A 24,299-nucleotide genomic window follows, 5' to 3' on the forward strand; every position below is an offset into this window, starting at 1 on the left:
CGCCACAGAATACAATGGGATACCTGCTCGGGAGAACCAGCCGCAGAGGATACGCGAGTCCTTCTGGACTCGAAGTCGACCCTGTTCCGGCCCTATTGACGGTCCCGACTGCTGGTTCGATCCTTTGAGCATGATAGCAGCACTGCTCAGCGTGGCTAGCACCGGTGAGCCAAGCCAGGTGCTACGTGCTTCACGTCAATCATTCTCCTCTTCGTCCCCTCACTAGGACATGGGCTTGGCGCGCATCAATGTTGCCTTCCAGGAGGGTTTGGCCTCTCGATCAGACCGCCTATATCAACACGAGATTTGTCATCTCGTTGATGTGGCCACGTTGGTGGCTCGTTTGGAGTCTGACTTGCTTGCTGTGGTGCCAGGATGGGAGGCAAGCGATACCCCGATGATTGCACGCCCATATGGGATGTACCCAACTCGCTCCTGGGTATTTGATACGGCGACGACCCCGCAGGATAGTCTGGTCGACTAGGCGATGCCGCGTAGGATGACGGCAAGCCAGGACTTTGACCCGGGGCGCCTTGGCCAGGGGGTCCCGTCTGTCTTGAACCAACGTATGCCGTGTCTCCAAGGCGCTGTCGTCGAGGTTCAAAAGTGGCCGATACTGGAGTCGGCTGCGAAAAGGGCTGCTGATACGGCTGCTGATACGCGAAATGCGATTCTCGAACATCGCGGGGGTTGGGTGATGGTGTGGGATGGCCCAGGGATCGCACGCCAGTGTTCAGGTGAACAACCACGAAGTATACCGATTCTTGTTTCGCGAGGCCCAGACGCATCGCAAAATTCCTCGGCTGGCCGTCTTGGCTGATGAATGTCACGAATTCGTGCTTGTCCAAGGAGTACTTGGATATTTCCTCTGGGGAGAATCCCAGGCTCTGAATGACCCTGTCCTCCTCCTGTCTGCCAAAGATGGGCGGTAGGTAGTGTGGGTCTCTTCGGGCTTGCTCTTGTTGCATCTGGCGTTGATGTCCATGAAGGCGATCGCGATCGCTTGGTGCGACCAGATCCACCAGCCTCAACCCCCTCGCGTTCTGGATCCCTACAGCATCGGCAAAGGTCTCTGAAAGCTTTGCTATCTGGAAGTCCATGGTCAAAAAGGCCGCTGGTTCGGGTATGCGCGTTGAGATCGTCAATGGCGCTGGGATGATGTTCGCGTCGGATGCAGATCCTCGCTCAATGAACCTTGGCACCACAGGATCAGCGGGTTGCGACTTCAATACCCTATATGACTGTGTACGGCGAAGTGAATCTTCGAATGTTGGAGCAACAGGATTGGAAGCGTACAACGATAGAGGCCGCCGTGCCGATGTTTCTTGTGGGTAGCCCAATCTCCCAGGGATGTCATACCTCAGGTCCCTGTCCTCACGCAATCGCGGACGGCCACGCTTCTTATGCTGTACATCGACACAAGCATCTTCTTTGCCATTGCTGAGGCATCTGGAACACGGTCTTTGGGCTGTGGCCTGGTTAGTCAAGGTTCCAGCCACTCATGTTCTGCTGAGCTTGATGCCTGGCTCAGACAGGACGAGATCCCATGATTTCATTGCCATGTGAGAAGACAAGATAACATCGCATGCAGGAATGCCAACGGTGCCAAGTCCATGGAGTGGGCGTTCTGAGTTTTCAATGCTCCAAACTTGCCGTCAAGTTGACTTGGCTGAACACTTGAATCATGCCTGCTTCCTCGCCAAAACGAGACAGGTTTTCAAGATCGATCTGCTTGACGGCACCTCACTTGAGGGTTTCAACCCCCCACCGGGCCGAGCTTCCGCGAGGCGGAGAGAAATTTGCTAGATGATCAAAATGGGATCTCCTGCCTTGGCTCCAGAAACGGGTAAATCTGACACTCGCTTCAGACCCGCCAAATCTTGCATCAGCTCTGACTCGTCCGGGGCAATCATGCTACTTTGGGCCCGTCTCAGATCAACGAGCAGATCCCTGCTCACTGCTCGAAGAACAATCCCGTTGCAGTTTCCAGGGCAGACAAAAAGGGGAAAAGACTGAGGGTATGGCTTCAGGGCCAGATCCCAACGAGGGTAATTTTTCCCGTTGTTCGGCTGCAATATGGACTCGAGCCCGCCTCTCGATGAAACGAACGATTGATCGTGATTGGGGGAAGATATCAGGCAGGGGAAATAAGGCAGTAACATACCATCGCACCTATGGGTCATTAGCCTTGCATTGGATGGGTTGGACCGAGGCGGACGTCGACGACTTACCGGAGGTGGGCCCGCTTGCAAGGCACACATGCTGAGGCAACATGGCCCTTTGTTTTCCTCTGGGATTTTGGAGAAGAAAACGTAGGGTTCTCGGGCGCCGGGGGCTGCGAAGCGACGGGATAGTTTGGCTGGACAGGCAATGGAGCAGGCAGCGGCAGATATGAGTGCTGGGGCACCATGGCTTCTCCATGCTGTACCGGGTAGGGCCGGGATAAGGCGATGGACTCGTCTGTCCGAGCAAAGCCTGGCCGCGGCCCCTCTGCGGCCTGGCCATAACGCCTGATCGGTTGGGAGTGGCCGTGCGGATCTCTGAAGTCGCCGTGCGTGGCAGCATACCCTCGATAGATGTCCTGGTCTGGTGTTGTCTGGTAGGGATCCCGAGCTCGACCACCGGACTCATGAGTTGGTTTCGAGGGGAGAGGTGGAGTTCCGGACATCGGCGGAGATGGGTAGTCCCTGCGTCGGGTAGCGCTCTTCAAGTCTGATGTGTCCCAGGAACAATTCAGGACCGAGAACGCCGGCGGGGGCGTACCTCGACACCTGCCGAGTGTGTTGTTGGAAACGTCGAGGCGGTGACCTAGGACTTGCATGGATTCGAAACTGCCAGACTCAGCGGGAGGGCAGAGATCTTCATTCACCGCCGCGCTGGGAAGGGTGGGAGATGGGGCGGTTGCGGGACTCCCGAAGCGGTCACCACGATACTGAGGCTCCGTTTCGAGATGGCTGTTGACATGAGCGCCCCGTTTTTGCAGGTCGAACCGTTGGTTGAGCTTACGCCACCTCTTCTGCCCACATCAGACACCTAGGGATCGGTTCAACAAGTCGTCCGACTTCTTTTGAAGCTGGGCTCCAGCGCTGTGGGAAGGCGATCAGTCTTGGAAGCGGCCGGGGCAGCGAAGGGGCAGGCGATGCGGTTCAGCAACCGGGAAGCCGAGAGAGTGCCGGCTTTTGACCCTTTTTCAAGGCGGTCCACAAGATGATCCCACAGAGCTTCGAACTCGGAAGCAGTTGTTGAGAAGGAGGCGGCGGCGGTACGCGAGGGAGCAGCAGGTCAGACACAATGCTGCATTGTAGTACTATGGTCAATGAGTCTCTGGATCGTAGTGTTACTGCATGCGGCGGTGCTCATGGATGCTGGAGAGTCGGACAGGTGCAGGTCTTCTAGAGAAGGCGGTTGACGGCTATGTGAAAAGAGTGAATGGGCCATCCAAGACAGCGCTGGAAAGCAAGATTCGACTTGTCGACGAGTCGCTTATCTGGTAAAGCCGTTGCGCGCGCAAGTCGAGCAAGTAGAGAAATAGACTGGTGGTCGTGCAACTTAAAGGTGACGGAGCAATCCAGACAAGAGCCCAGCAGAGCAGGGGTATGCCAGCCAGAGTGAACAGAGAGGGGACAAGGCCCCCCCTGTCAACGGTCATGGGTGGCCGTCTAATCAAGGGACATCAAGGGTAGGGGAGCTATGCCACCACCACGCTCCCCGGCCCTCGAACCCTCATGGTTCCAGGGAGTAAAATATCAAGCAAACCGAACAAGGATTCTTTCCCAAGTGCTGATCCCTGGGGAAGCATTGCATGCCTGCCCGGACAGCAAGCACGGCTCGGCGGTCTCATGCTCGTCTATTCTGGATCACGCAAATTCTCCGCTTAGATGCAACGTATCAAGCTGGCGCAAAGATGTGCAACAGCAGCAGTAAGACAAAGTCCAGCGCAATTTGGCTCGGGGGCGAGCGATATGTCTCGCATATCTTGAGGTCGGTAGAGTCGAAGTCGACGCTGTCAACTAGTTACTGCGGAGCTGGTTGCCGTGCTGAGCTCACGTCGAGAAGAGGATGGATGAGCTGCGCCGTGTACGGGTCTAATTGGGACGCTCCTCCTGGCACTCCGGAGTACAGACATCACGATAGCTTTCTTGGTCAGATTCCCGCGTGCGCCGCGGCCGTGACGATCTGAGTCCCTACCCAGGCTCTGGCTCTTGATCAAAGCCGTTGCGCTAAGAATGGTTTTCGCTATGAGGTTTGTGTGTTGGGTGGATCCTCGTACACTTGGCTGATGACGATGGCTTCAACCCTAGACGAGGCTAAAATATCATGTTGGGTGGGTAGTTGTGTCCAGCAGGACCGTCTGGAACCAGCAATTGCCAAGCCATGGCACAGTCTCAAATAAGCCTTGATGAGGGTGTGATAGCCATGTCGAACTACGGCACGGTTGGCATGTCCGGCTGCGAGCCATGCTCGACCGGCGGATGGGCAAGATGGTCCACGCGGCGCGCTATGACGATAATTGAAGAAGCAGAGGCCAAGATGATTCGCCAGTGAGACGAGGTTATCTCGAAGGACTTGGTTGCTCGATTCTAGCAGTCAGTTGAATAGCGTGCGTGAGTTTCAGGGCGGCCGTATGTGCTGGCACCCACGGAGAATGGCTTGAATGTGATACGGGGGCCTCTGTTCAGACGACCAAGCAGATCAGATCTCCCGCCAGGATGCACGACAAGCGAGTCGCTCAGTGGTTGGTTAACATGAAAGGGTGGCTGGCATATGCGCCTATAAGACACTCAAACCAGTACCGAGCGAGCGCATTGGATGGTCAGATGAGATCCGGTTACAGGCATTCGACAGTGGAATCAGAGCACCACGGCGATCAAGATCTACCGCACGGTGCCTGAGCATCTTTGATCCTTGAGGGGCATCGCACGATCAATGATCCATCAAATTCATGTCAAGGGGTTTCGGGGTATCATTGATGCTGTTGGGAAGGTGGCCCCGTGACCGTGATGGAGGAGGAGCTGGTGCCTTACAATTGTAAGCATGAGTGAAGGATGGCAGGAGCTCGGGATGCTCGAGGCTATCACGTTCAATACAACAGGAACTTCCAAGGTTGGTTTGCCTGCCCGGGAAGTCTGTCTCTCTATCTGATCTTGAACTTGAAGAAGAAGAAGGGGCGATGGGGCGTGATGGGGCATGTGTGCGTGCACATGCAGGTGCAGACGGCAGGAATAACAGACAGCGCACCGCCCAGATACACACACACACACACACACACACATATTGTACTTACATGCGCATGCACTAAACGCTAACACACAGACGTTGGCTCTTGCTCTTCAAGGGGGAGTGGGGCGGGGGGTGCTAGGGATTCCCGCGAGGAAGGATGTACCGAGTGCAGCGAGCAGTGTGCCATCATCACTTGGGACTTGAGATGATCCTTTTCGAGTTCCAAGTCCAACAGATCCCAGCAAACCAATCCTGTGCAGCCATCACAATGCAAGATTTGGTATCCCAGAAAGGTAGGTACCTGCATTCCCTCCCCCCCAGCAGCTCCGCTCCGCTCCCCTCCCTCCGTAGGTGCTTGTACCTTTACCTACATCCATGCAGCTTGTACGTACGGTTTCGCTCCTGGAGGTCCCCTTGACGATTGTGCATGGAAGACGGTAACGCTATCTTATATTAGATGGAGCCCGCAACCAAACCCCCGGGCTTTCTCATCATGGAACTATCAGCGCGCTACTGGTGCCAACGTGGGGCTGGAGCTGGGTCTAACATGCGAACATGGCCCATGCAAGGTGGCCCGGCTCAGGCTTGCAGGGCGGCCACCTCGGCTTCCCTGTTTTCTGAAGCCTCGACACAGTTCTCACAGGACGCAATTTACCTAGTTGTCTGCCCTGCTCCGTAGTAAGGCACGCTTCGCAGCCCGGACAATAACGACCGATCAGAGGGGCGACCCATTGGCCAATGGAGAACCACCTGAGACGGCGGCCTCACACCGTTGGCGCCGCCGTGGCCATTAGCTGATGTCGTCAGAGCTCAGAGCTCAGAGGTCCAGGGCCTGTCAGGTGCACGGTGACTCTCTTGGCCCATGCTCGACGACTCGCTGATCACTTCAGGCCTTCCGACGGCTAAGGTTTCTACCCAAGGTGCCGTTCCGCGACCCTCCTAGGAGAGTGTACCCCGATACCGCGCCAATGCAGGTACTAGCGAGATGCAAGACTGGCCACATCATGCAGAAGAACGCGTTTGCTCCTCCTCTTGACCAAGCTGGTCCTCTCCAGGCTGGGACGAACACAGATGCTACCCCTTGATCCTGACTGCGGCTGTCATTTCAATTTCATGGGAGCGCACATCTGACCAGTGAATGGCAGGGATGAACGGTGAACCCTCGCCCAGATCCATCGTGGAATGCTACCCTAACGATACGGGACGCACTCCAACCACATGGCTTGGGACTCTAATTTCGCTGACATTCAAGCAGTGGGGTCCGAGCTTGTGGGCACGACTCCTCAAGCGGATCCCTCTGACCCTGACCCTGACAGCACTGAACCCGCGGTGGTCTTTGCTTCATGCGCCAGGACCCCCGGGCCCCGGAGGAGCACAGACTTCCTGTCCATCCTGACATGCAGTGCTGCTCTGTCTACCTACGCCGCTGGAGCCTTTCTCTACCGTTCATTCATGCGTTACCGGTGAATGATCCAGACTCGACGTCCTGCTCCAATGGACGACACCGACTGCCCAGTTCAAACGGCTTTGAAGCAGCTGTTGGACGACCACGACACGGGCATAGTCGAGGCAGGTCTCGGCAACGTGCCTTGTACGGAGTAGGCACGCCTCGAAATAGAGCAGGAGCAAGGCTACCTATCTAGCCTGTCACTTGCTCGCGGCATGCCTACTTGTAGTGTTGGCTACAAGTATGTGTACCGAGAAGATATGCAAGTCATCATCCTGTTGGAAACGCAGCCACTTACTCAACGGCCGAGGCAAGCAGTCTGGTGCTTGGGCCATCATCCCACCTAAGCCCTTGTCCGGAATCATTTCGACTCTAGCCATGATCAGGGTTGGCGGCGAATTGAGATCCTCGACCCTAATCCTATCACTTTTTGTGTTGCCATTCCTTCATCCGATCGACAGGATCCATGCATGCACGACACGGCGTGTGTGACAGTATTCCCGTAACATTATGCGCCCTAGGTGCGTCTCAATGAACTGGACCTCTCGACCACAGAGTCCCCGCGGACAGCAAGTCCATGGCTGGGTATCCCGGACCTCTCTCCCCACCCAGTCGGGCTCTTGGGAATATCCTAGTCAGCGCTTCTTCGCACAGATGTCGTTGCGGACAATAGGCGTGAGCCAGGGATATCCGCAGGTCCACAGCCAAAGTGCGGGCTGGTATGGGTAAGTGGTTACGGTACGGTGGTCCCGGAACGACGCTAGCGGCTATCCCCAGCCTTCGTACCGAGATTCCAGGTCGCATTAGGCCAGGCGGGTGGGCGAACACCTGTTCTTCTCCTGTCTTTAATTGCGGTAATATAACCCAGGGGGCGGGCCGGACAAGGATGACTACCGTGCCTAGCCTCCATCGTCCAGGGTGCCAGGCGTGCCAGGCAATCTTCCACGGGGCGACGGAGCCCACCATCTGGCCTTCTCGTGCACGGCTCCCAGGGGATCCAAAGCAGCTTCCCACTTACCTCTTTGGGCTCATTACACATTAGTTACAGCACCTGCTGCACATCTTCCACAAATGATTGTTCAGCCTGTACCTATCCTTGCAGTCAGAGAGAGATCTAACGACGTCTGCCAGTCTTCTGGGGTGCAGGGTGCACACGCGCTCAGATGTACGTACGTACAAGGAATGCACCCAGGCCCAGCCTGCTGATCTCATTCTAGGTAGTTGGCATCTATAGACGACCGGGGGGCTGTGACCTCGACAATGATTCAAGATTGTGGTCGCCGACTGAGCGAACGGGAGACGCCAAACGCTGTTCCGTAACGTGCTGTCGCCGGAACGCTCGTCCGACACACATGGAACACCTTCTTTCCATGTCATCCGCCCTTTTGTGGGCTGGCTGTTTTATTCAATGCTCGTCCAGGCTCGGGCTACCAAGCTCAGGTTCGCTACATATCTTCGACCCTCCGTTTTGCCAGAATTCGGGACATGATTGAGGGATGTCAAGTCGTGAATTGTCCCACAGTTCCTGTACGACACCCTTCTGCCAGTTGCGGAAATTGCTTTATCGTTGACGACATGGGGCTGTCTATCATCTAATAAGAGATTGCGAGATGGCCTTGGAGGCCATGGTATCCGACGAGCGTCCTGAACGACCACGCATGACGAAAGGTCTAAGTCCAGCCTGATCTCTCGTCGAGGCTGACCAGGGTTGAAAATGAGCCGGAGCTTTTGATATTAGACCACGAAGTTTATGAGCTCGCCAACCCTTTTTCTCCTGACCTGTCGGTGACATCAGTCTAGCAAGCTGCTCCATGCTCAATCCTACCGTGCCGGGGATGATCACGAAAGGGAGCACAATGTACTTGTAAGTATGCACACGCTCCTCCACACGTAAAGCGAGGTTTTTGGAGATGTGCTCGAGCGCGGCCCCCCCCTGTCTGCCCTGCACACGACGCATAACTTTCTCATTTCGCCTATCGGAGAATAACCACCATGCCTCGGGCCTCGTAACGGCCCCAGTCTGTACGCATATGTTATCGCTTTCAACCACATATACCTGAAATGAGCATGCTCAAGGGGATAATATGCCGAATGAATTTCACTCGATCTGCCCAGGGCGTCAATCCCATCGGATATTTTGCACAGATCTCTCCCAAGTCTCATACTCCTCCTCCTGGCCCGTGCGTCTCCAGGTCAAGTTCCACCCTTTCTCTCTTGCCCACATCATGTCTACAAGTATAGAGTGTCTCGACCCTGGAGACGACGCTTACATCCTGCGCACAGCTGTGACACGCCTCGCGAAGGGGCGACGAGCAAAAGAAGGAGGCACCCAATCTGGATTTGACGGACAGAGCAGGGGGGGCCTGGGTGAGAGACTGACAGAAATAGCCGCCGGTTCCATTGCCCAGCTTCCAGGGCTGCATGCTTGACACGGGCCGTCGAATGCATGCAGGTCACTGACAAACAGCGACTCGACTTGAGATGAAAGAACGATCCACGTCACACTCCAAACAGGATTACACTGACTTGTACACTCTTGTCATCAGTAAGGTTGGCAGTTCCCTGCCCAGGGCGATCCGCGGCCTACTGGTATCCGCCGTCCTCTGGACCCCCCCTGTCTTTGACAACGGGAGTCTCAGATCAGTGCGAAGGATTGCCAGACCAAGCGTGTAAGCCGTCGCACTATTTTCCCATGCTATCTTGGACTGCGTTCAAGGCTGTCTGAAGGCAGTTGCCACATTGGGAAGGGCTCTCCGACCCGAACTCGCGATGCTGCTCCTACCGTTCAGCCTGGGCTATATGATCTGGTGATCATTTCTGCCTCCTTTCTCCACGCGACCATGGGCTCGTAGGATGCCGGGACATGTAGAATTCACAGTTACGGCCATTATTGGGAATGGTTCGGGAGCTACTCTCGTGCATAGTACTGCCGGATAAGGCTGACAGGATGGTCATCCTTAACCTGCGCTGTTAATCCGAAACCACCCTACCTACCTATAGCAGGTTACTTATATGAAAAGGTGCTACCACGTCCGTAGATGGGCCTTTTGCTCTGTCGCGGTTAAAAGAAGCTCAATATTGCTTCTTGCACAAAGACTGAGTTGTGGTATCAACGCACTGCAACCCACGGGCAACTCGATGACGATTCACGAGCTCACAATAGAAGGAAGTGAGATCGTTTTTGCTTCTCTTTTCGGCTTTCTTCTCCATGTATCTTCGCGGATGAGTGGTCTGGCCAGTGCTGTATGAAACCGCCTGCAAGCACATACAAGTGAATTTCCACTCTTGAGGGCACGGGCAGGCAGTCAGTACACACGGCATGGCATGGCCGTCCTAGTCTAACCCAAGAACAAACATGCTCTATTCAGACAGTGTCTGGTCTTTTTGTGCGCCAATATCAGAAGAAGCAGAAGAAGAAAGCCTTAAAAAAAAGATACCAAGCTTGGTACTCATGGAAAGGACCGGAGGCGGAGTTTCCGCATCCCCCTTCTAACCCATCCCGCCCGACACGACGCCCTCTGGGACGCATCTTACCAGGTAATGTGGCTCAAAGAGCCTCCCTCCTATATTGCATGCAATTCAACTCTCGTGCGGTTATCGGTGGGTGCGATGGTGGGGTTTCCCTAAACCAGGGCATTCTATGCCCGCGGAGCCTGGTTCACCGCGTGGGAATGGGGCTGGTTGGCAAGAAAAGCTACGCATCTCATGACGTGTCGACGCTGAGGAGCTAATCTGTAATTGCACGGGTAGAGATCGAATACAAGTACCTGGTTGTTGTGTGCACCAGATGTAGTGTGGGAAATGCAGAGTGAGTACCCCCAGCATCCTGGTTTGGAACCTTTGCCATCAGTACCGAAGTCGGAAGAAGAACAAGGTCTGTACCAAGTCAAGACCATACTGGCTGACACCTTTTTGCAATTGACTCCAGAGGTTACCCCAAATTGATAAGAGGCCTCCTGGAATACAGCTTGAAAGAGACAAGTGAGGTATGTCGACATCGAGATTCAAGACAGGCAACTTCAGCTGATCTAGGTTCGTTCCGGGGAGCTCGGGGGATTCTCAAGTAGATTAAAGTGCAAGATAGTATCGCCCAAATGGGTTGCAATCCATGCGTGAGCGCCGGGGTGACGTCGTGAACGTCGGATTGTTTTCTCCTCAACCCCGGGATCTTGAGAAAGAGCTTGCCTTGGCTATCGGAGCCAAACGGCCCATCTCACCAGGCTGCCAGGCTTTGGAAGAACCGAGAATCTAGACTGCATACTTTCAGAAAAAAGATGGTTTACTGGACCCCGTCACATATCATCTTCGATAGGATGCACGCTCCTTGGGCCGAGTGGCCCCCCCCAAAGGTCTGACCCTACGCCTGTCTCATGCGCCACGATGCACCGAAACCCAGTGTATAACGGCATTCCGATTCCTGAGCCTCACACACACGCGTACCTGCCTGTCCGCCCCCGGCTTCGACCCTTCCGCTGCTGGCCCAGCAAAGACTCAACCTCTCCGCGCCACCTAGGTAGGGGTCGGACACTTGCAGGTAACGCGATGAGCCGGCCGTGATCCCAACACAGTGTGATACTTCATGGCCAATGTCTCAGACCTCGGAAAGTAAGGGCCCAGATTTTTCAGCGACCCAGGGAGGAACCCGAGAGAAGCCAACGCAACTGGAGCCGAGACATTGCTGCAGTCGTTGGCGAACGAACGGTTTTTTTCCTTGTGCGTGCACAGGGGCGTTACATGGATTCACGCAACCACTCTGTCCCAAGCGAAAAGGGACCCTCGCACCAAATGGATCGAAAAGACACACACAGACTTGGGGCCTTCCGGGGCGCTTCCGAGGAGGGCATGACCTTGACAAGCTGTGCGTCAGCTTATGATATGCATATGGAACCGCGCAAAAAGGCCAGAGTGCTGCTTCGATGTGCATTCTCTGCCGGGCGCCGTTACCTGGGCCAGTCGGGGCACGACAGCATCCCCCTTCGCTTCCTGGGATTGGCTCGATTCGGTATCTAGACGAGAGACATCCTCTATCTGTAACGTAGAACCGTCTACCGGTCATGCAGGCACTGCTCCAAAGCGTGCTCTCTCTATCCTGATCGAGACTCCCACGACGCAACGCAACGACAACGTGGCCCTGGCTGCAGTATGTAGGGAACATAGGACAAAGAGTCGCCAACTGTGGACGGAAAAGGGGGCAGAAAAGGTTGCGAAACATTTGTACACATCTACCTAATGCCTCAGGAAGGATCGTCTTGTAACCGCGAGAAACACAAGCCAAGGCAACACCTCGCTTACCTTCTATACCAATGAACCTCTGAGAAAAGGGGAAGGGGGAACAACCAAGACATGCATAGTGTGATGCGTGGGTTAGGCGAGTTGTGCCCCAGGGACGTAGAGGAAGTAATGTACACACGTTTGATTCGCTAAAGGTCTTGGTACTTGTCCATACTAATGCCGTCTTCACTGACGACAATCCCCGCTGCCAACGTAGAGCGTTGTGACGTGGAATGCATCTATCACAGATGACTCTCGAGGGCTGCATACTGCTGCTCGCCAGGGAAGTGCGCGTCCGGCCAGACGTGGTGGATCGCTTCCCACATGTGGCTGCAAACAAATGACAAATAGGGTCAGCAAAAGGGATCGAATACCGGTCGGTAGTTGCAGTGCTTCGTCACACGGTGTGGAGGGGTGGACTCGACGGGCTGAAGCAGGGACGTGTGATGAGACATACCTGACGTGCACAATCTCCAAGCCATCCTTGACCTCCTGAGGGAGGTCCTTGACATCCTTACGGTTCTGCGCGGGTAGCAGCACCGTCTTGACGCCTGCCCGGAGCGCTCCGATTAGTTTCTCCTTGATTCCTCCGACGGCAGTGACCCGGCCGCGGAGTGAGATCTCGCCCTAAAATGTCACACCTTCGCGTCAGCCACGTTGTCCACGCTGAGAACATGGGAAATGTGAGGGTCCTTTTGGCGTAGAAATATCGGCTGCTCGGAGAGCAAGGGGGTCTTACCGTCATGGCCATCGTTGGGGGGACTGCTCTGCCCGAGAAGAGCGAGATCAGGGCGATCGCCTGCGCCATGCCGCTACTAGGCCCGTCCTTGGGTATTGAGCCGGATGGGCAGTGCACATGGATGCTGCGGTTCTTCATGATATCCTCGGCAGGGCTCTCAGCCAGGCCCAAGTCGTACGCGTGAGCCTTGACCCAGGTCAAGGCTACCTCGACGCTTTCCTTGAGAACATCGCCCAGTTTGCCAGTGAGCTGCACGCTTCCGTGACCCGGCATGTCTGCCACTTCGATGAATAGGATACTCCCGTTACCGCCGGAGCTGTAAGCTACCAGGCCCGTAACGATGCCTGGCCGGCTCGACTTCTCGGCAATTTCCTCCTCGAATTTCTCAATGCCAAGGATGCGCTCAATGTCTTCAACAGTGAGCTGCGGCTTGTAAGTCTCGATCTTGCCACCGTCCTTGGCGTCTGCAAACTCCACAGCCTTGGCACGACAGACAGAGCCGATTTCGCGCTCGAGGTTGCGGACGCCAGACTCGCGGGTATACGACTCGATGATTTTGGAGATGACGTCTTGATCGAAAGCCACCTGATCCTCGGCAAGACCGTTGACTCGGACCTGCTTGGGGACAAGGTGTTGCGTGGCAATGTGCCGCTTCTCGAGAGTCGTGTAGCCAGGCAGATAGATCATCTCCAGCCTGTCTAGCAGGGGCGCAGGGATCGTGTCAAGACTGTTGGCGGTAGCAATGAATAGAACCTTGCTCAAGTCGTAAGGAATGCCGACGTAGTGGTCAACAAATGTGTGATTTTGCTCGGGGTCGAGTACCTCCAGCATAGCAGCAGACGGGTCTCCGTGGAAGCTTGAGGTCCCCAGCTTGTCGATTTCATCGAGCAAGAAGACGGGGTTGGCAACACCAACCTTTCGGAGACCTTGCATGATAAGGCCCGGCATCGCCGCGACGTAGGTTCGCCGGTGACCTCGAATCTCGGCCTCGTCTCGTACACCTCCGAGCGAGATGCGATGGAACTTGCGGCCCAGAGCCGTAGCAACAGACCTGGCCAAGCTGGTCTTTCCAACTCCTGGAGGCCCGACGAGGAGTAGAATGGGCGACTTGTCCATCATGCGCTTGCTCTTGAGAATGTCGAGCCGGGCGCTAGCTGCTTGCTTCTTCTCCGCGGCAGGCGATTGTGCGGGATCGGTGCTGGGTTCGCTGTCAGCTGCGACCAGTTCCTCCTCGGCCTTCTTGATCTGCGCATCAACGTCCTCGTTGATAGACTGTTTCAGGCGGAGAACGGCAAGATACTCGGTGAGTCGCTTCTTGACTTTCTCAAGGCCGTAGTGGTCATCGTCAAGCTGCTTTCTTGCTCTGCTCAATGTCTCCGGGCCCAGCTTGTCGTCCGTGACTGCTGACCAGGGAATCTCGGCAAGGGTCTCGAGATATCCCCTGGTCACAGCGTATTCGGCCTGCGCTGGCATCATCTTCTTGAGTCTCTTGATCTCCTTTTCAGCAACTTTGGCAGCCTCCGGGCTCAATTTGGCAGCCTCCAATTTCTTCTGCAGTTCCCCAATTTCGTCGGGTTCCTGTTCGTTGTTAGGACCTTGGCCCATGGGGCCGTTGCCCCCTTGGCCAGGTTGGAATGGCAGGCCGAAGGGCAGAGCAGGCCGCCTACCCTGCATTGGCCTGAGAGGCTTCCATTCTCCTTCTTTCTGCTCGTTGTCGGACTCAATGGTGAACGGGATTGCCGTCGTGGTGATGGTTGTGATCTTAACACTGTTCTTTATGTTGCCAATCTGGCGCTCAAGTAACTCGATGACCTTCGCGAGTCGAGCCTTGACATCGAAGAGGGCCAGCACCTGTAACTTCTCATCGTATGAGGACTCGACGATGTTGGCCATGAAGTCTGCAAGCGAGCCTGCCTCTCCAATCTTCTTCTTACTGATGAACACATCGAGGCGCCTCGCCAGCAGTGGTGTAAGTTTCGCAGTTGTCCGTCCTTGTGAGAGGATGGCAGAGATCCTGAGAAGGTTGACAAGTTCACGAGACAACGTCTTGAGGTGTTGGAAGTGGTCCTCGAGGACTGCATCGGTAACATTTACTGGAAAGTGTTGTTAGCGGTGAAACATTGCCATGAGGGATCGGTGCGCTAGGACCCTGGACATACTATCGTCGTGGTGATATGTTACCCTCGCCTCGAAGTGCAGCCGTTCCTGGGTGATCTTCTCTATCCTCACACGCGCCTGACCCTCGACCAGGAGGGAGAATTCACCAGCAGAGCTGCGGCCCTCGACGCCTGTGATCTTGGCGGCAACACCGCACGAGAACAAGTCCCCCTTGGTGGGCCGCTTGCTATCAGGTTGCGCTGCGTCGGCTGCCTCGCCGAGCTGATCGACATCCTTGATCAAGAGCTGTCCATAAGGGCCGACGTTTGGCGAAGCTATAGGTACACACGCTACGGGGACGGTATCGACGCGGCCGTTGGCCGTCTTGGAGGCTGCACGGCTATAGACGCTGGACAACAGGGCGGGAATGTCGGGTCGGTTGGCAGATGCGGGGATGCGCTGGACAACGCCCGGGAGGAGAACAGTGCCCCTGGGGAGGGGAAGGAGCAGGGTCGAGGCTGGCTGTGTTCGCGCCATGTCTGCTGGATGGGACTCTGCGATGTCTTGCGTGTGCTCGTGATGTTGGTCGTCGAGTCAGAGTACCGGTATCGGTTATTTAACGTCGCAGCCCGACGGATGTGCGATTGGCAACGCTTCTTGAGTAACCAGAAAGGCCAGGGAGACGACAAGAAACACGAAATAAAGAACACTTGGATGCCGAGGAGTAGATGAGCAAACAGAGTTGTCCTTTGGGGTTGAGGCCCGTTGTGGGGGAAATACTTCCGAGAGCGGGAGTCGAAGCCGAGGCAATACGGAGTAGCTGTTATCACATTGATCTGATGGGGGCTCAAGGCTATGAGTGGCGTCATCCGGGGCCCCGTGCACATTGATGGATGCGTTACCCGCGCCCGCGCCATCACTTTAAAAGTAAGTACCTATCTAGGCGCGTCCCCACAAGCCACCACCACCTCAGCCTTCACGCTTGACATGGAACCCTCTGGAATCATGGATCAATTTCCTACCTGTAGATGGACCTCCTTTACTTACCGACCTATGCTACAGGAATCGTCTTAGGACACACAAACGCATGGCCAGCCAGGTCCCAACAACTGTACAAGTACTAGTGACTGCGCGTGTTCTAATATACCAAAAGAAGCGTCCATGGGGACCCATCTCTCCGCCGGTCTAACCGATCTGGCACCAAGATATATAGCAGTTCCACACGCACTGGCCAGGCGAGGCAATTCAGGAGGGAACGGGCACTCGCAACTCCTCTCAAGGAGCAATTCCTTTCTAGTTCCCCGTTCGGGGAGAAGAAAAGGAACCGAGACGGGTCACAACAACTGAGTTGACATATCATAACAAAAAAAAAACCGAATAAAGCTCCCCTTCGTCTATCCTTATGATCAATCACCGCCCGAGGTGGCTTGCAGCCGGCTCGGGCAGTTAGGATGATTATCGCGCGTAATTATACATGAGTTGTTTTCTCTTTCCGTCCTGCACCAAGTTGTCGAGATATTTTCAGAGGAGAACTTGATGCTGACGGCGGGTGTTTGCCTCTTGTACCATCCATTGCCACCCCTTATTTGCCATCTTCCCACTCTGGATTCTGCGAGGGGGAAAAGTGTTAGTATAATGCGAGAATCAGACATAAACAAGACGCGGTGTGCGTGTGAGACTTGCCTTCTTCAGGATCACGAGACCCTCGAGAGTACTGTTCATGCTGATGTACTCCTCATCCTCGAGCTCCGCCCTCTCGCCGAATGCCAGCAGAACCGGGGTGCTCTGTGTCTGCCACCCGGTGATGGTCTTGGGGCGACCCGCCTGGCCGACAACATCGACAGCCTGGCCGACGCGCACATTGACTGTCAGGGGTTTGAGGTTCTCGTCAAGGGTAACGAGGAAGCGTGGGTGCATAGCTGTGACGAGGAAGTAGAGTAGGTAGTGCGAGCTCGAGGTGATGAACTGCTTGGCATCAATCATGGCCACCACAACCGCCAGGAGACCCGCAGCCGAGACGCGAGAGAGCACCTGTCGGTCAGTGTGGAAGGGGCTGATGGACAGTGTGCCCTTGCCCATGTGCACGAGGCCCTGGGCGATGCGGACCATGAACAGCGACTCTTGGTCACGGTGGTAGTACGACGCTAGCTGCCTGAGGAGCTGAGCGAGGCGGGCGTTGTTGGTGCCCGCGCCGAGCAAGCCCATGGCGAAGATGGCATTGATCGCGACGTCGTTGTCGTTGTCGTGGGAGTATCTCGACAGCGTGTCATAGACCTTCATCTGCGGGTTGCTGGGGCTGACAAGGCCCATTGCCAGAGGGACAGCCCTGCGAATGTTGGCCTCGCCATAGTGCATCAGGTGGCCAAATTGCCGCAAAACCATCTCTTGGCCCACATCCTCGCCCATGGCAATCAGCCCGATGCCGAGGACGGCATAGGCCTGCAGCAGCTCATCGCCCTTCTTCTCCTCTGATTCCTCAAGATGCTCGTTGCAAATGTGTAGCAGCTCCTGGATCTTGAGAACAGCGCCGGTGCCGGCCCACGCGCAGATCTCTGCAAGCACGGCAGTGGGCTTGGCGGTGGGATGGTCGACAGCCTTGAGAGTTTCGAGGATGACATCGACCTCCTCTTGGCGGCCGAAGAAAAGGAGACCGAGACCAAGAGCCAAGAAGCGTGTCCACTTATCGGTCAATTGGTTCTTCCGGTCATCGTCGAGCAGGGTGGTGACAATCGCTTCGCTGACCTCGGCATGTGATGAGCCAACAAAGATGAGGCCGCAGGCGAGCGCGGCCATGGCTGAGATCTGCATGTCCTGTGAAGCATCGGTGATGATGGGCAAAAGCTTCTCCAGCAGGTCCTCCTTGTTGGACCCGGCATAAGAAAGACCCAAGCCCATGATGGAAGCGGTGCGGATAAGAGGGTTCTTGTGACCCAGCTTTTCATCATCGCCCAGAAGGGCAAGCGCCGGCTCGGAGTCGAGACGGACGCCAGAGTTCATGATACCGATGGCCAGCATGGCACCAGCCTGAATCTGTTCCTCCTCGGCATACGTGTACTTGTCAATCTTGTCGAGGCCATTCTCGATGTCCCACATGAGCAGGGTTCCCAGGGATGCCACCGTCGACATCATGCCCTCGTCCTTGGTTTTCCAAACCCAACTCTCCTTGTCCTTCTCCACAAGCATCATCTTGTCGTTGCCAAAGCCAGCGTTGACAAAAGCGTTGACGAAAGCGGCGGCAAGATTGTGACGAGCAGAGTCAAGGTTGGTCATGCCAGCGACGCGACTGCTCTCCAGATGGCTCTTGTAGATGTCTTCGGTGGTCTTCGGGTCGAGGATGTTGAGCTCTTTGCCCAGCGACTTGAAATGCTCCGAGAGCCGGATGTTGCACAGGCTCTCGGTGATCTGATCGTCCTCAAGCTCCTCCATGTTGTCCAGCCAGATCTTTTGCCTAGCAATCAAGAAGGCCAGCTGCTTTTTGAGGGCAGGATCACGCGCCTGGTCGAAGTCGGCCTTGATGAGATCCATGTCGTTCAGTCGGATGGCCAGAACCATGGCCTGGGTGTACTGCTTGTATTCGTTGTAAATCTCGTGAGCGACGCGCAAGAACTGGTCGTTGTCGGGGTAGGTGAGGAGGTTGACCATGGAGACCATGTACAAACAGACTCTCGCGTAGGTATTCTCGTCCACAAACTTTGGCAGGTCCTCGATGATCTCCATCTCGCTCATCAAGTCCACAGCGTCGGCTTCGGCATTGCTCTTGAGGAAGAGGGGAACGAGGACCGTTGCAAGATCAACGAGATCTTGCGTTGACTCCTCTGCCGTTATCCTCTTGGCGTACACCTCGCCGATCTCCAGAGCAAGATGGCGCACGTATTCGTGGCCCCAAGACGCGATGTCCTGAGAAGGGGCGAGAAGTCGATATTTCAGGGTGTCCTGTCGGTCCTCATCCGAGAAAGTCATGCCAATGACAGAAAGCACGTCGGCTAATGAATTCTTGTCATCTCCAGCCGGCCATTCTTCGTACAGCTTTGTCATGGTTTCGTAGTGCGGTCGTAGGAATTTGAGAGGCTTTGGGACAGCAGTCATCGATGAGGTCGACGTCTTGATGAAGTTCTTCATCGCGTCTATGGCTGGCTTGTACAGGGTAGCATCGGATTCCTGTTGGGCTTGGGTCAGCATCAAACGAATGCGTGCGAAAAGTCCGGGAGATCATACCGTCAGGCGCTCTACAAGCATATCGAGCTCGCTCTTGAGCTGCTGGTCTTCTTCACTGAGCTCCTCCGATGCTATAAGCAATGTTTGTCAGCAAGACATTGGAGCACATACTGAGGTCTCAAGGTTCACCTACAATCTGCCTTCTCATCCTTTCCATTCGCAACAGGCTTGCCATCTTTTCCTTTGGGGGCGTCCTCAGCCTTCCCATCGACAGCCTTCTCCTTGCCCTTGTCGCTGGCCTTGGGCAGCTCGCTGTCTTGCGCCATGTTCACAGATGGGCGCGGGTGAGGTGGCTAGGATGATGTCTGCGAGCCCACAGAGTGTCTCGGCGAGCTGGATGTGCTGGCGAACACGAGCAGAATATCGGCCAGCGCTGGTCGGCGGAGATAGATTTGAAGGGAGGGAGAAATGGGAAACGTGATTGAGTCGCGTGGGTGGATGAAGAGGTCGATGTGAGGTAATGGAGATACAGCTCTGTCGAGTTGATGGCAGCACCAACTGTACACTGGAGCTCTTGGATGGGTACGCGAGGCTTTGCCGCCTAGCTGGACTGCAGGGCACGCCCCATCAAACCTTCTGGGTGGAAAAGTGGGCCGCTGTGAGCCTGGAAGGTGCAAATAATCCGACTTCCGTCTCGAATATGTGGTACACCAGAATGCGCCCATATCTAATCTAATCGGAAATTTCCTTATCGCCATCCCACCTTCCAGCCTGACGTCCATGGAATTTTTCGCCGTTTCGAGGTTGCGCATCACCTCGATCTCCAAGGCCCGCAGCACTCACTTGTACGAATAACTGCTGTAGACGTGTCGCTGAGTATCTCGCCATCATGAAGTTAGACAGCAAGGCCATGCGCCACCTCATTGCTGACGACTGGCGAGTCCTGACCGCAGTATGCAGACCCCTCACCAGCCTTGGAGTACTACTTTAGTGACGCTCAAACTAATCTTCTTGTCTTCTGTGCAGGTCGAGATGGGCAGCAAGAATCACGAGATCGTCCCGACCCCGCTGATAGAAAAGCTCTCGCGCCTGCGAGGTGGTGCCAGCGGTGTACACAGGAGCATATCGAACCTTGCCAAGATCGGCCTTATCTCGCGTGTCAAAGAGGCCAAGTACGACGGCTACCGGTTGAGTTATGGCGGGCTCGACTATCTTGCCCTACACACGTATGCATCGCGAAAGGAGGTGTACAGCGTGGGAAACCGAATCGGCGTGGGAAAGGAGAGCGATATCATGATCGTGGCCGACGACAGCGGGACACAGAGAGTGCTCAAAATCCACCGTCTCGGGCGCATATCCTTTCGCACGGTCAAGGCCAACAGGGACTACCTCAAAAAGAGACAGGGCGGCTCATGGATGTACCTTTCGAGGCTAGCTGCCATGAAAGAGTACGCCTTCATGCAGGCACTCCACGAAGAAGGTTTCCCAGTTCCCAATCCTTTGGCGCAGTCACGGCACACCATCGTCATGTCACTCATCGACGGATTCCCTCTGCGCCAGATATCGTCAATACCAGACCCGGCTGGCTTGTACGCCGAGCTCATAGCTCTCCTTCTCAGATTGGCCAAGCATGGCCTCATTCATGGAGACTTCAACGAGTTCAACATTATGATCAAAGAGGAGAAAGTCGATTCTTCTGGTGCAGCTGATGGGGAATCCACGACTACTGGCGATCATGGAGATTCAGAAGCAGTCAGGCTTGTGCCAGTCATCATCGACTTTCCGCAAATGGTTTCGATGGATCACCAAAACGCCGAGATGTACTTTGATCGGGATGTCAACTGTATTAAGCGCTTCTTTGAGAGGCGATTCCAGTTTATCAGCACGGAAAAGGGGCCATATTTCAAAGATGCAAAGAAGAGTGTAGGCAAGGACGGAGCTAGGCGTATTGACGCTGCTTTGGAAGCGTCGGGATTCACGAAGAAGATGGCCAAAGACCTCGAGGCTGCTATCAGAGAGCAAAACGCTTCAAAGGGTAACGAGGGACAAGGTGATGAAGGAAGTGGCGATGATGACAGCGAAGAGGACGAGGAATACGAGGAAGGAAGTGACAGGGGAAGCAATCCAGATGAAGAGATTAGAGAGCAAGGGGGCCTTGGCGATCCGCTTTCAGAAAAGGACAAAGGCGTCGAGATACCCAGAGACGACATGGCCAACCTGTCAATTGGCAGTGCTGCTACGAAGTAGGCAGATTGGACTCCAATCAAGTTCCCATAGGCAGTTAGATGTGTTTAAATACCCCATTTCCAGCCAGAGAAGCTACCGTTCACGGCGGCACATGGCATTCGAGATGATATTGGTAACATGATGGGTCAATTAGTGCTATCCGATCTAGTTTCCTTGGAAACCCTGACAATTGGAAAAAAGGAGACTGGAAACTAGATGGTTCAACAAAAGAACACAGAACAAGACAATGTGATAGCTTGTCAGACTCAAAACTCCACCCATGGTAGTGTTAAGAGCACCGATAAAATCCATCCTTGGTTTCAACAACTCGGAGATGTTGTAGTGTCTCCCTCCTCGACAGACGCAGATCAATGTGATAATACCACCCTCGCAGGGATCTCTGGCAACAAGAATCCGAAGGGATGTTGACTGATGACCAGAGATTGATTAAGAGGGGGCTCCAAAATGGTATGATGATGAACATAGTTAATGATGATGCAAATGCCGTGATAAGACATGTTTTCTGCAGCACAATGACCAACACCTCAGAGTCAGTCCTTCTTGACAGGCGAAGAAGACGAGCTGCCCGTCTTGACTGCAGGAGAGTCGACAATGGTCACTCCTTCATCGGCTGTGCCGGCTTCGGAAGGAGTGGCTGAGGGCTCAGCCTTGCATTGGCTGAGAGAAATTAATTAGTATATCCCACGACATCATTGATTGGGAGATGCCATACTGGGTTCCCTCAGTGGTTCCCTGCTCGGCATCTCCCGCATCAGCGTTGTCATCGGCCGGACGGAGGGTCGTGTTGCTACTTCTGTCAGCATGAGTTGAGCTCTAGAGAGGGGACAAGCAAAGTCTTACTGGTAAGGGACGGAAGCGGAACGACGTCCCCACATGCCAGATGCATAGATGGTTGGGGTCATGCCAACGGCATGAGTGCCGTAGGCGCCGATGTTGTATTCGTTGGTACGATACTGGCGTCGCTCGGCGGTGATGCGCTTCAGTTCCTTTTGCGCAGGAGTGTCGGCGTACCGAACTTGAATCAAGAAATTCTCCTCACCGACCGGGATGCCGTGAAAGTGGTCGATGACCTGCTCGCAGACATCGCGGCTCTCAAAGCTTTAGTGGCGTGCGTCAGTTCGAATGTCACACATGATTGCCGGAAGGATAATAGTATCTTACCGTGCAAAGCCGACGCCACGGCTATTGCCCATGCTGTCACGGAGGATCTTGGAAGACACAATGTGGAAAGGCTCAAAGATCGAGGCGAGCATCTGAGAAGAGTTAGTCTAAAGTCGAGGTATCGATTCAAGTAGATGACCCACGCTCTCGTTGATGTGCCTGGGCAGGTTGGAGATGTAGAGGTTGGTGGAAGAGTCATCTCCCTCGGCCTTGAGGCGTGCATTGAAGCTCTCCTTGAAGCCAGAAAGATATGTTAGCAGAATCTCCAACAAATGATGGACCGTTGCCAATTCACGAACCCGAGCGAAGCCGACTTCATATCCAAGACGATAGAAGCCTCGGATGCACTTCTCAGAGTTCTTGACATCCTTGAACTTGGCAAAGCCAAAGCTAGACGACACGTTAGTATTGACAAACCAAAGCGTCTCAAGGTTAATGCAATGTACATACCCTTTGCAGGCACCGGTCGCAGTGTCAATGATCGCCTTGGACTGCTCAACCTCGCCGAACCGCTCGGCGTACTTGGAAAGAAGATCGTCATCAGTGGTCGGGTGGAGTCCGCGGATGTAGACGTTGCGATTGCCTGTGATGCGGTTCTCAAGGCACTGGTCAAGAGACTTGAGGTGCTCTGTCCAAACGGCAGGGACGGCCTTGGGGATCGGAGGATCCTGCATGAGCAAACGCTCCAGCTCTGGGTCGGCGATGACAGCCTTGGGACCCTGAGCAACGAAGTCCGTGATTCCCTGGCGCGGGGAAGGGGTGGTGTAGAGAGACCGGTCATTGGACGCGATGCGAGTCGCGGTAATGCGATCCGACGAGTTCATACCGAAGGGAGTGGCAGGCGAGGACTCTGTGCCAGAAGTCGAGTAAGAAGCACGTCGGTTCTCAAGATCGGGAACGTCGCGAGACAGGCGGTCAGAGCTGTAGCCAACAGCACGGCCTGGAGTGTAGGGCAGCGGGTTCTGGCTGTAGGCTCCACCAAAGGCGCCGACTGGGTACGGCATAGTGTATGCTGCGGCGGCAAAACCAGGATCATGAAGGACCGGGACGGTGCCAGAATAGGGCGAGGCAAAGACGATGTTGGGGTTCGCACCATTGACGAAGCCCGAGTGTCCAGCCATGGCCGGGCCGGCGGGAATCAGACCATCGGCGGGCAAAGCCATGGAGTGGAACTGATTGATCATAGCTCCATAGCCGGGATCGCCCATCGAGTTGATGAGGGTGCTGCTGGCAGCGGCGACGTGATGAGGGTCGTGGGGGTTCATGTTCGGATGTCCGTAAGTCGGAGGCATGCCGGACCGGCGTTGGTTTTGATGAACTCCAATCTGCATGGTGTCAAATCGGCAATCAAGAGGATGCTTCTCCGAGCCTGTGGTAACCATTGTCAGTAACTGCCCAGGGCGAACCAGTGATGATGAGGCAGCAAAAGTTGCGAACAAAACGTAACCAAGCAATGCTTTTGGCAGATACTGAGGAGGCTGAGGTCCACGAGGATGGCTGAGCAGAACAGAAGAGAAGATACAACAATATCTGAGACCGCTGAACTAGAGATTTCGCAATGAAAATGAAAGACACATGTGGATGGTGATCGCCGGAAAGGTTGGCAGTAAGCTCAGAAGGACACCTAGATATATCAAGGGCCCTGAGAGGGGTCCAAGGGCATGGAACGAAGGGAACGAGAGCTGGACAAGTGCCAATGCAAATGGATAAAAATATTATGAGACCTGATGGGCCGAGAACAGAATGACAAAAAAAAAGCACCAAGCAATGAATATGTTGACAATGATAACATTCATGCTTGCGTACAATGAAGGAGGCTTGGTGTCTGTAATGTGCTGGTGTTGCGTCTGCAGAGGGAGAAAGCAAATAAACAGAAACTCTTGGGTATCGCATCTTGGAATCTCCTCAGCGTGAAGGGACTGGGACACTCACGATGTTGTCAGAGTGTACCGCACAAGCTGA

General features: G+C 54.8%; 5 protein-coding genes across 5 annotated transcripts; 1 reads left to right on the forward strand and 4 right to left on the reverse strand.

Annotated features, from left to right (window-relative positions):
• Positions 1-245: 245 nt before the first annotated feature.
• On the reverse strand, positions 246-3,026 carry E0L32_010760 (uncharacterized protein; the record flags this gene model as incomplete). The annotated part of the gene is made up of 5 exons (XM_031133413.1): positions 246-1,468; positions 2,165-2,172; positions 2,232-2,712; positions 2,764-2,954; positions 3,007-3,026. 5 exons carry the CDS (start codon positions 3,024-3,026, stop codon positions 246-248), a joined length of 1,923 nt encoding a protein of 640 aa, XP_030989049.1.
• A 9,154-nt stretch (positions 3,027-12,180) lies between these two features.
• On the reverse strand, positions 12,181-15,311 carry E0L32_010761 (uncharacterized protein; the record flags this gene model as incomplete). The annotated part of the gene is made up of 4 exons (XM_031133414.1): positions 12,181-12,268; positions 12,396-12,565; positions 12,678-14,770; positions 14,837-15,311. The coding sequence occupies 4 exons, from the start codon at positions 15,309-15,311 to the stop codon at positions 12,181-12,183; spliced, it is 2,826 nt and encodes a 941-aa protein (XP_030989050.1).
• A 1,107-nt stretch (positions 15,312-16,418) lies between these two features.
• E0L32_010762 (uncharacterized protein) lies at positions 16,419-19,255 on the reverse strand (the record flags this gene model as incomplete). Its single annotated transcript, XM_031133415.1, has 3 exons — positions 16,419-18,932; positions 18,990-19,060; positions 19,123-19,255. 3 exons carry the CDS (start codon positions 19,253-19,255, stop codon positions 16,419-16,421), a joined length of 2,718 nt encoding a protein of 905 aa, XP_030989051.1.
• A 563-nt stretch (positions 19,256-19,818) lies between these two features.
• Positions 19,819-21,176, forward strand: E0L32_010763 (uncharacterized protein; the record flags this gene model as incomplete). Its single annotated transcript, XM_031133416.1, has 2 exons — positions 19,819-19,881; positions 19,956-21,176. The coding sequence occupies 2 exons, from the start codon at positions 19,819-19,821 to the stop codon at positions 21,174-21,176; spliced, it is 1,284 nt and encodes a 427-aa protein (XP_030989052.1).
• A 530-nt stretch (positions 21,177-21,706) lies between these two features.
• On the reverse strand, positions 21,707-23,602 carry E0L32_010764 (uncharacterized protein; the record flags this gene model as incomplete). The annotated part of the gene is made up of 6 exons (XM_031133418.1): positions 21,707-21,833; positions 21,889-21,963; positions 22,017-22,274; positions 22,338-22,429; positions 22,481-22,727; positions 22,788-23,602. 6 exons carry the CDS (start codon positions 23,600-23,602, stop codon positions 21,707-21,709), a joined length of 1,614 nt encoding a protein of 537 aa, XP_030989053.1.
• Positions 23,603-24,299: the final 697 nt, after the last annotated feature.

The sequence above is a fragment of the Thyridium curvatum genome (assembly GCF_004353045.1).
Source record: "Thyridium curvatum strain D216 chromosome Unknown NODE_90_length_160628_cov_78.948000, whole genome shotgun sequence".
NCBI lineage: Eukaryota > Fungi > Ascomycota > Sordariomycetes > Thyridiales > Thyridiaceae > Thyridium > Thyridium curvatum.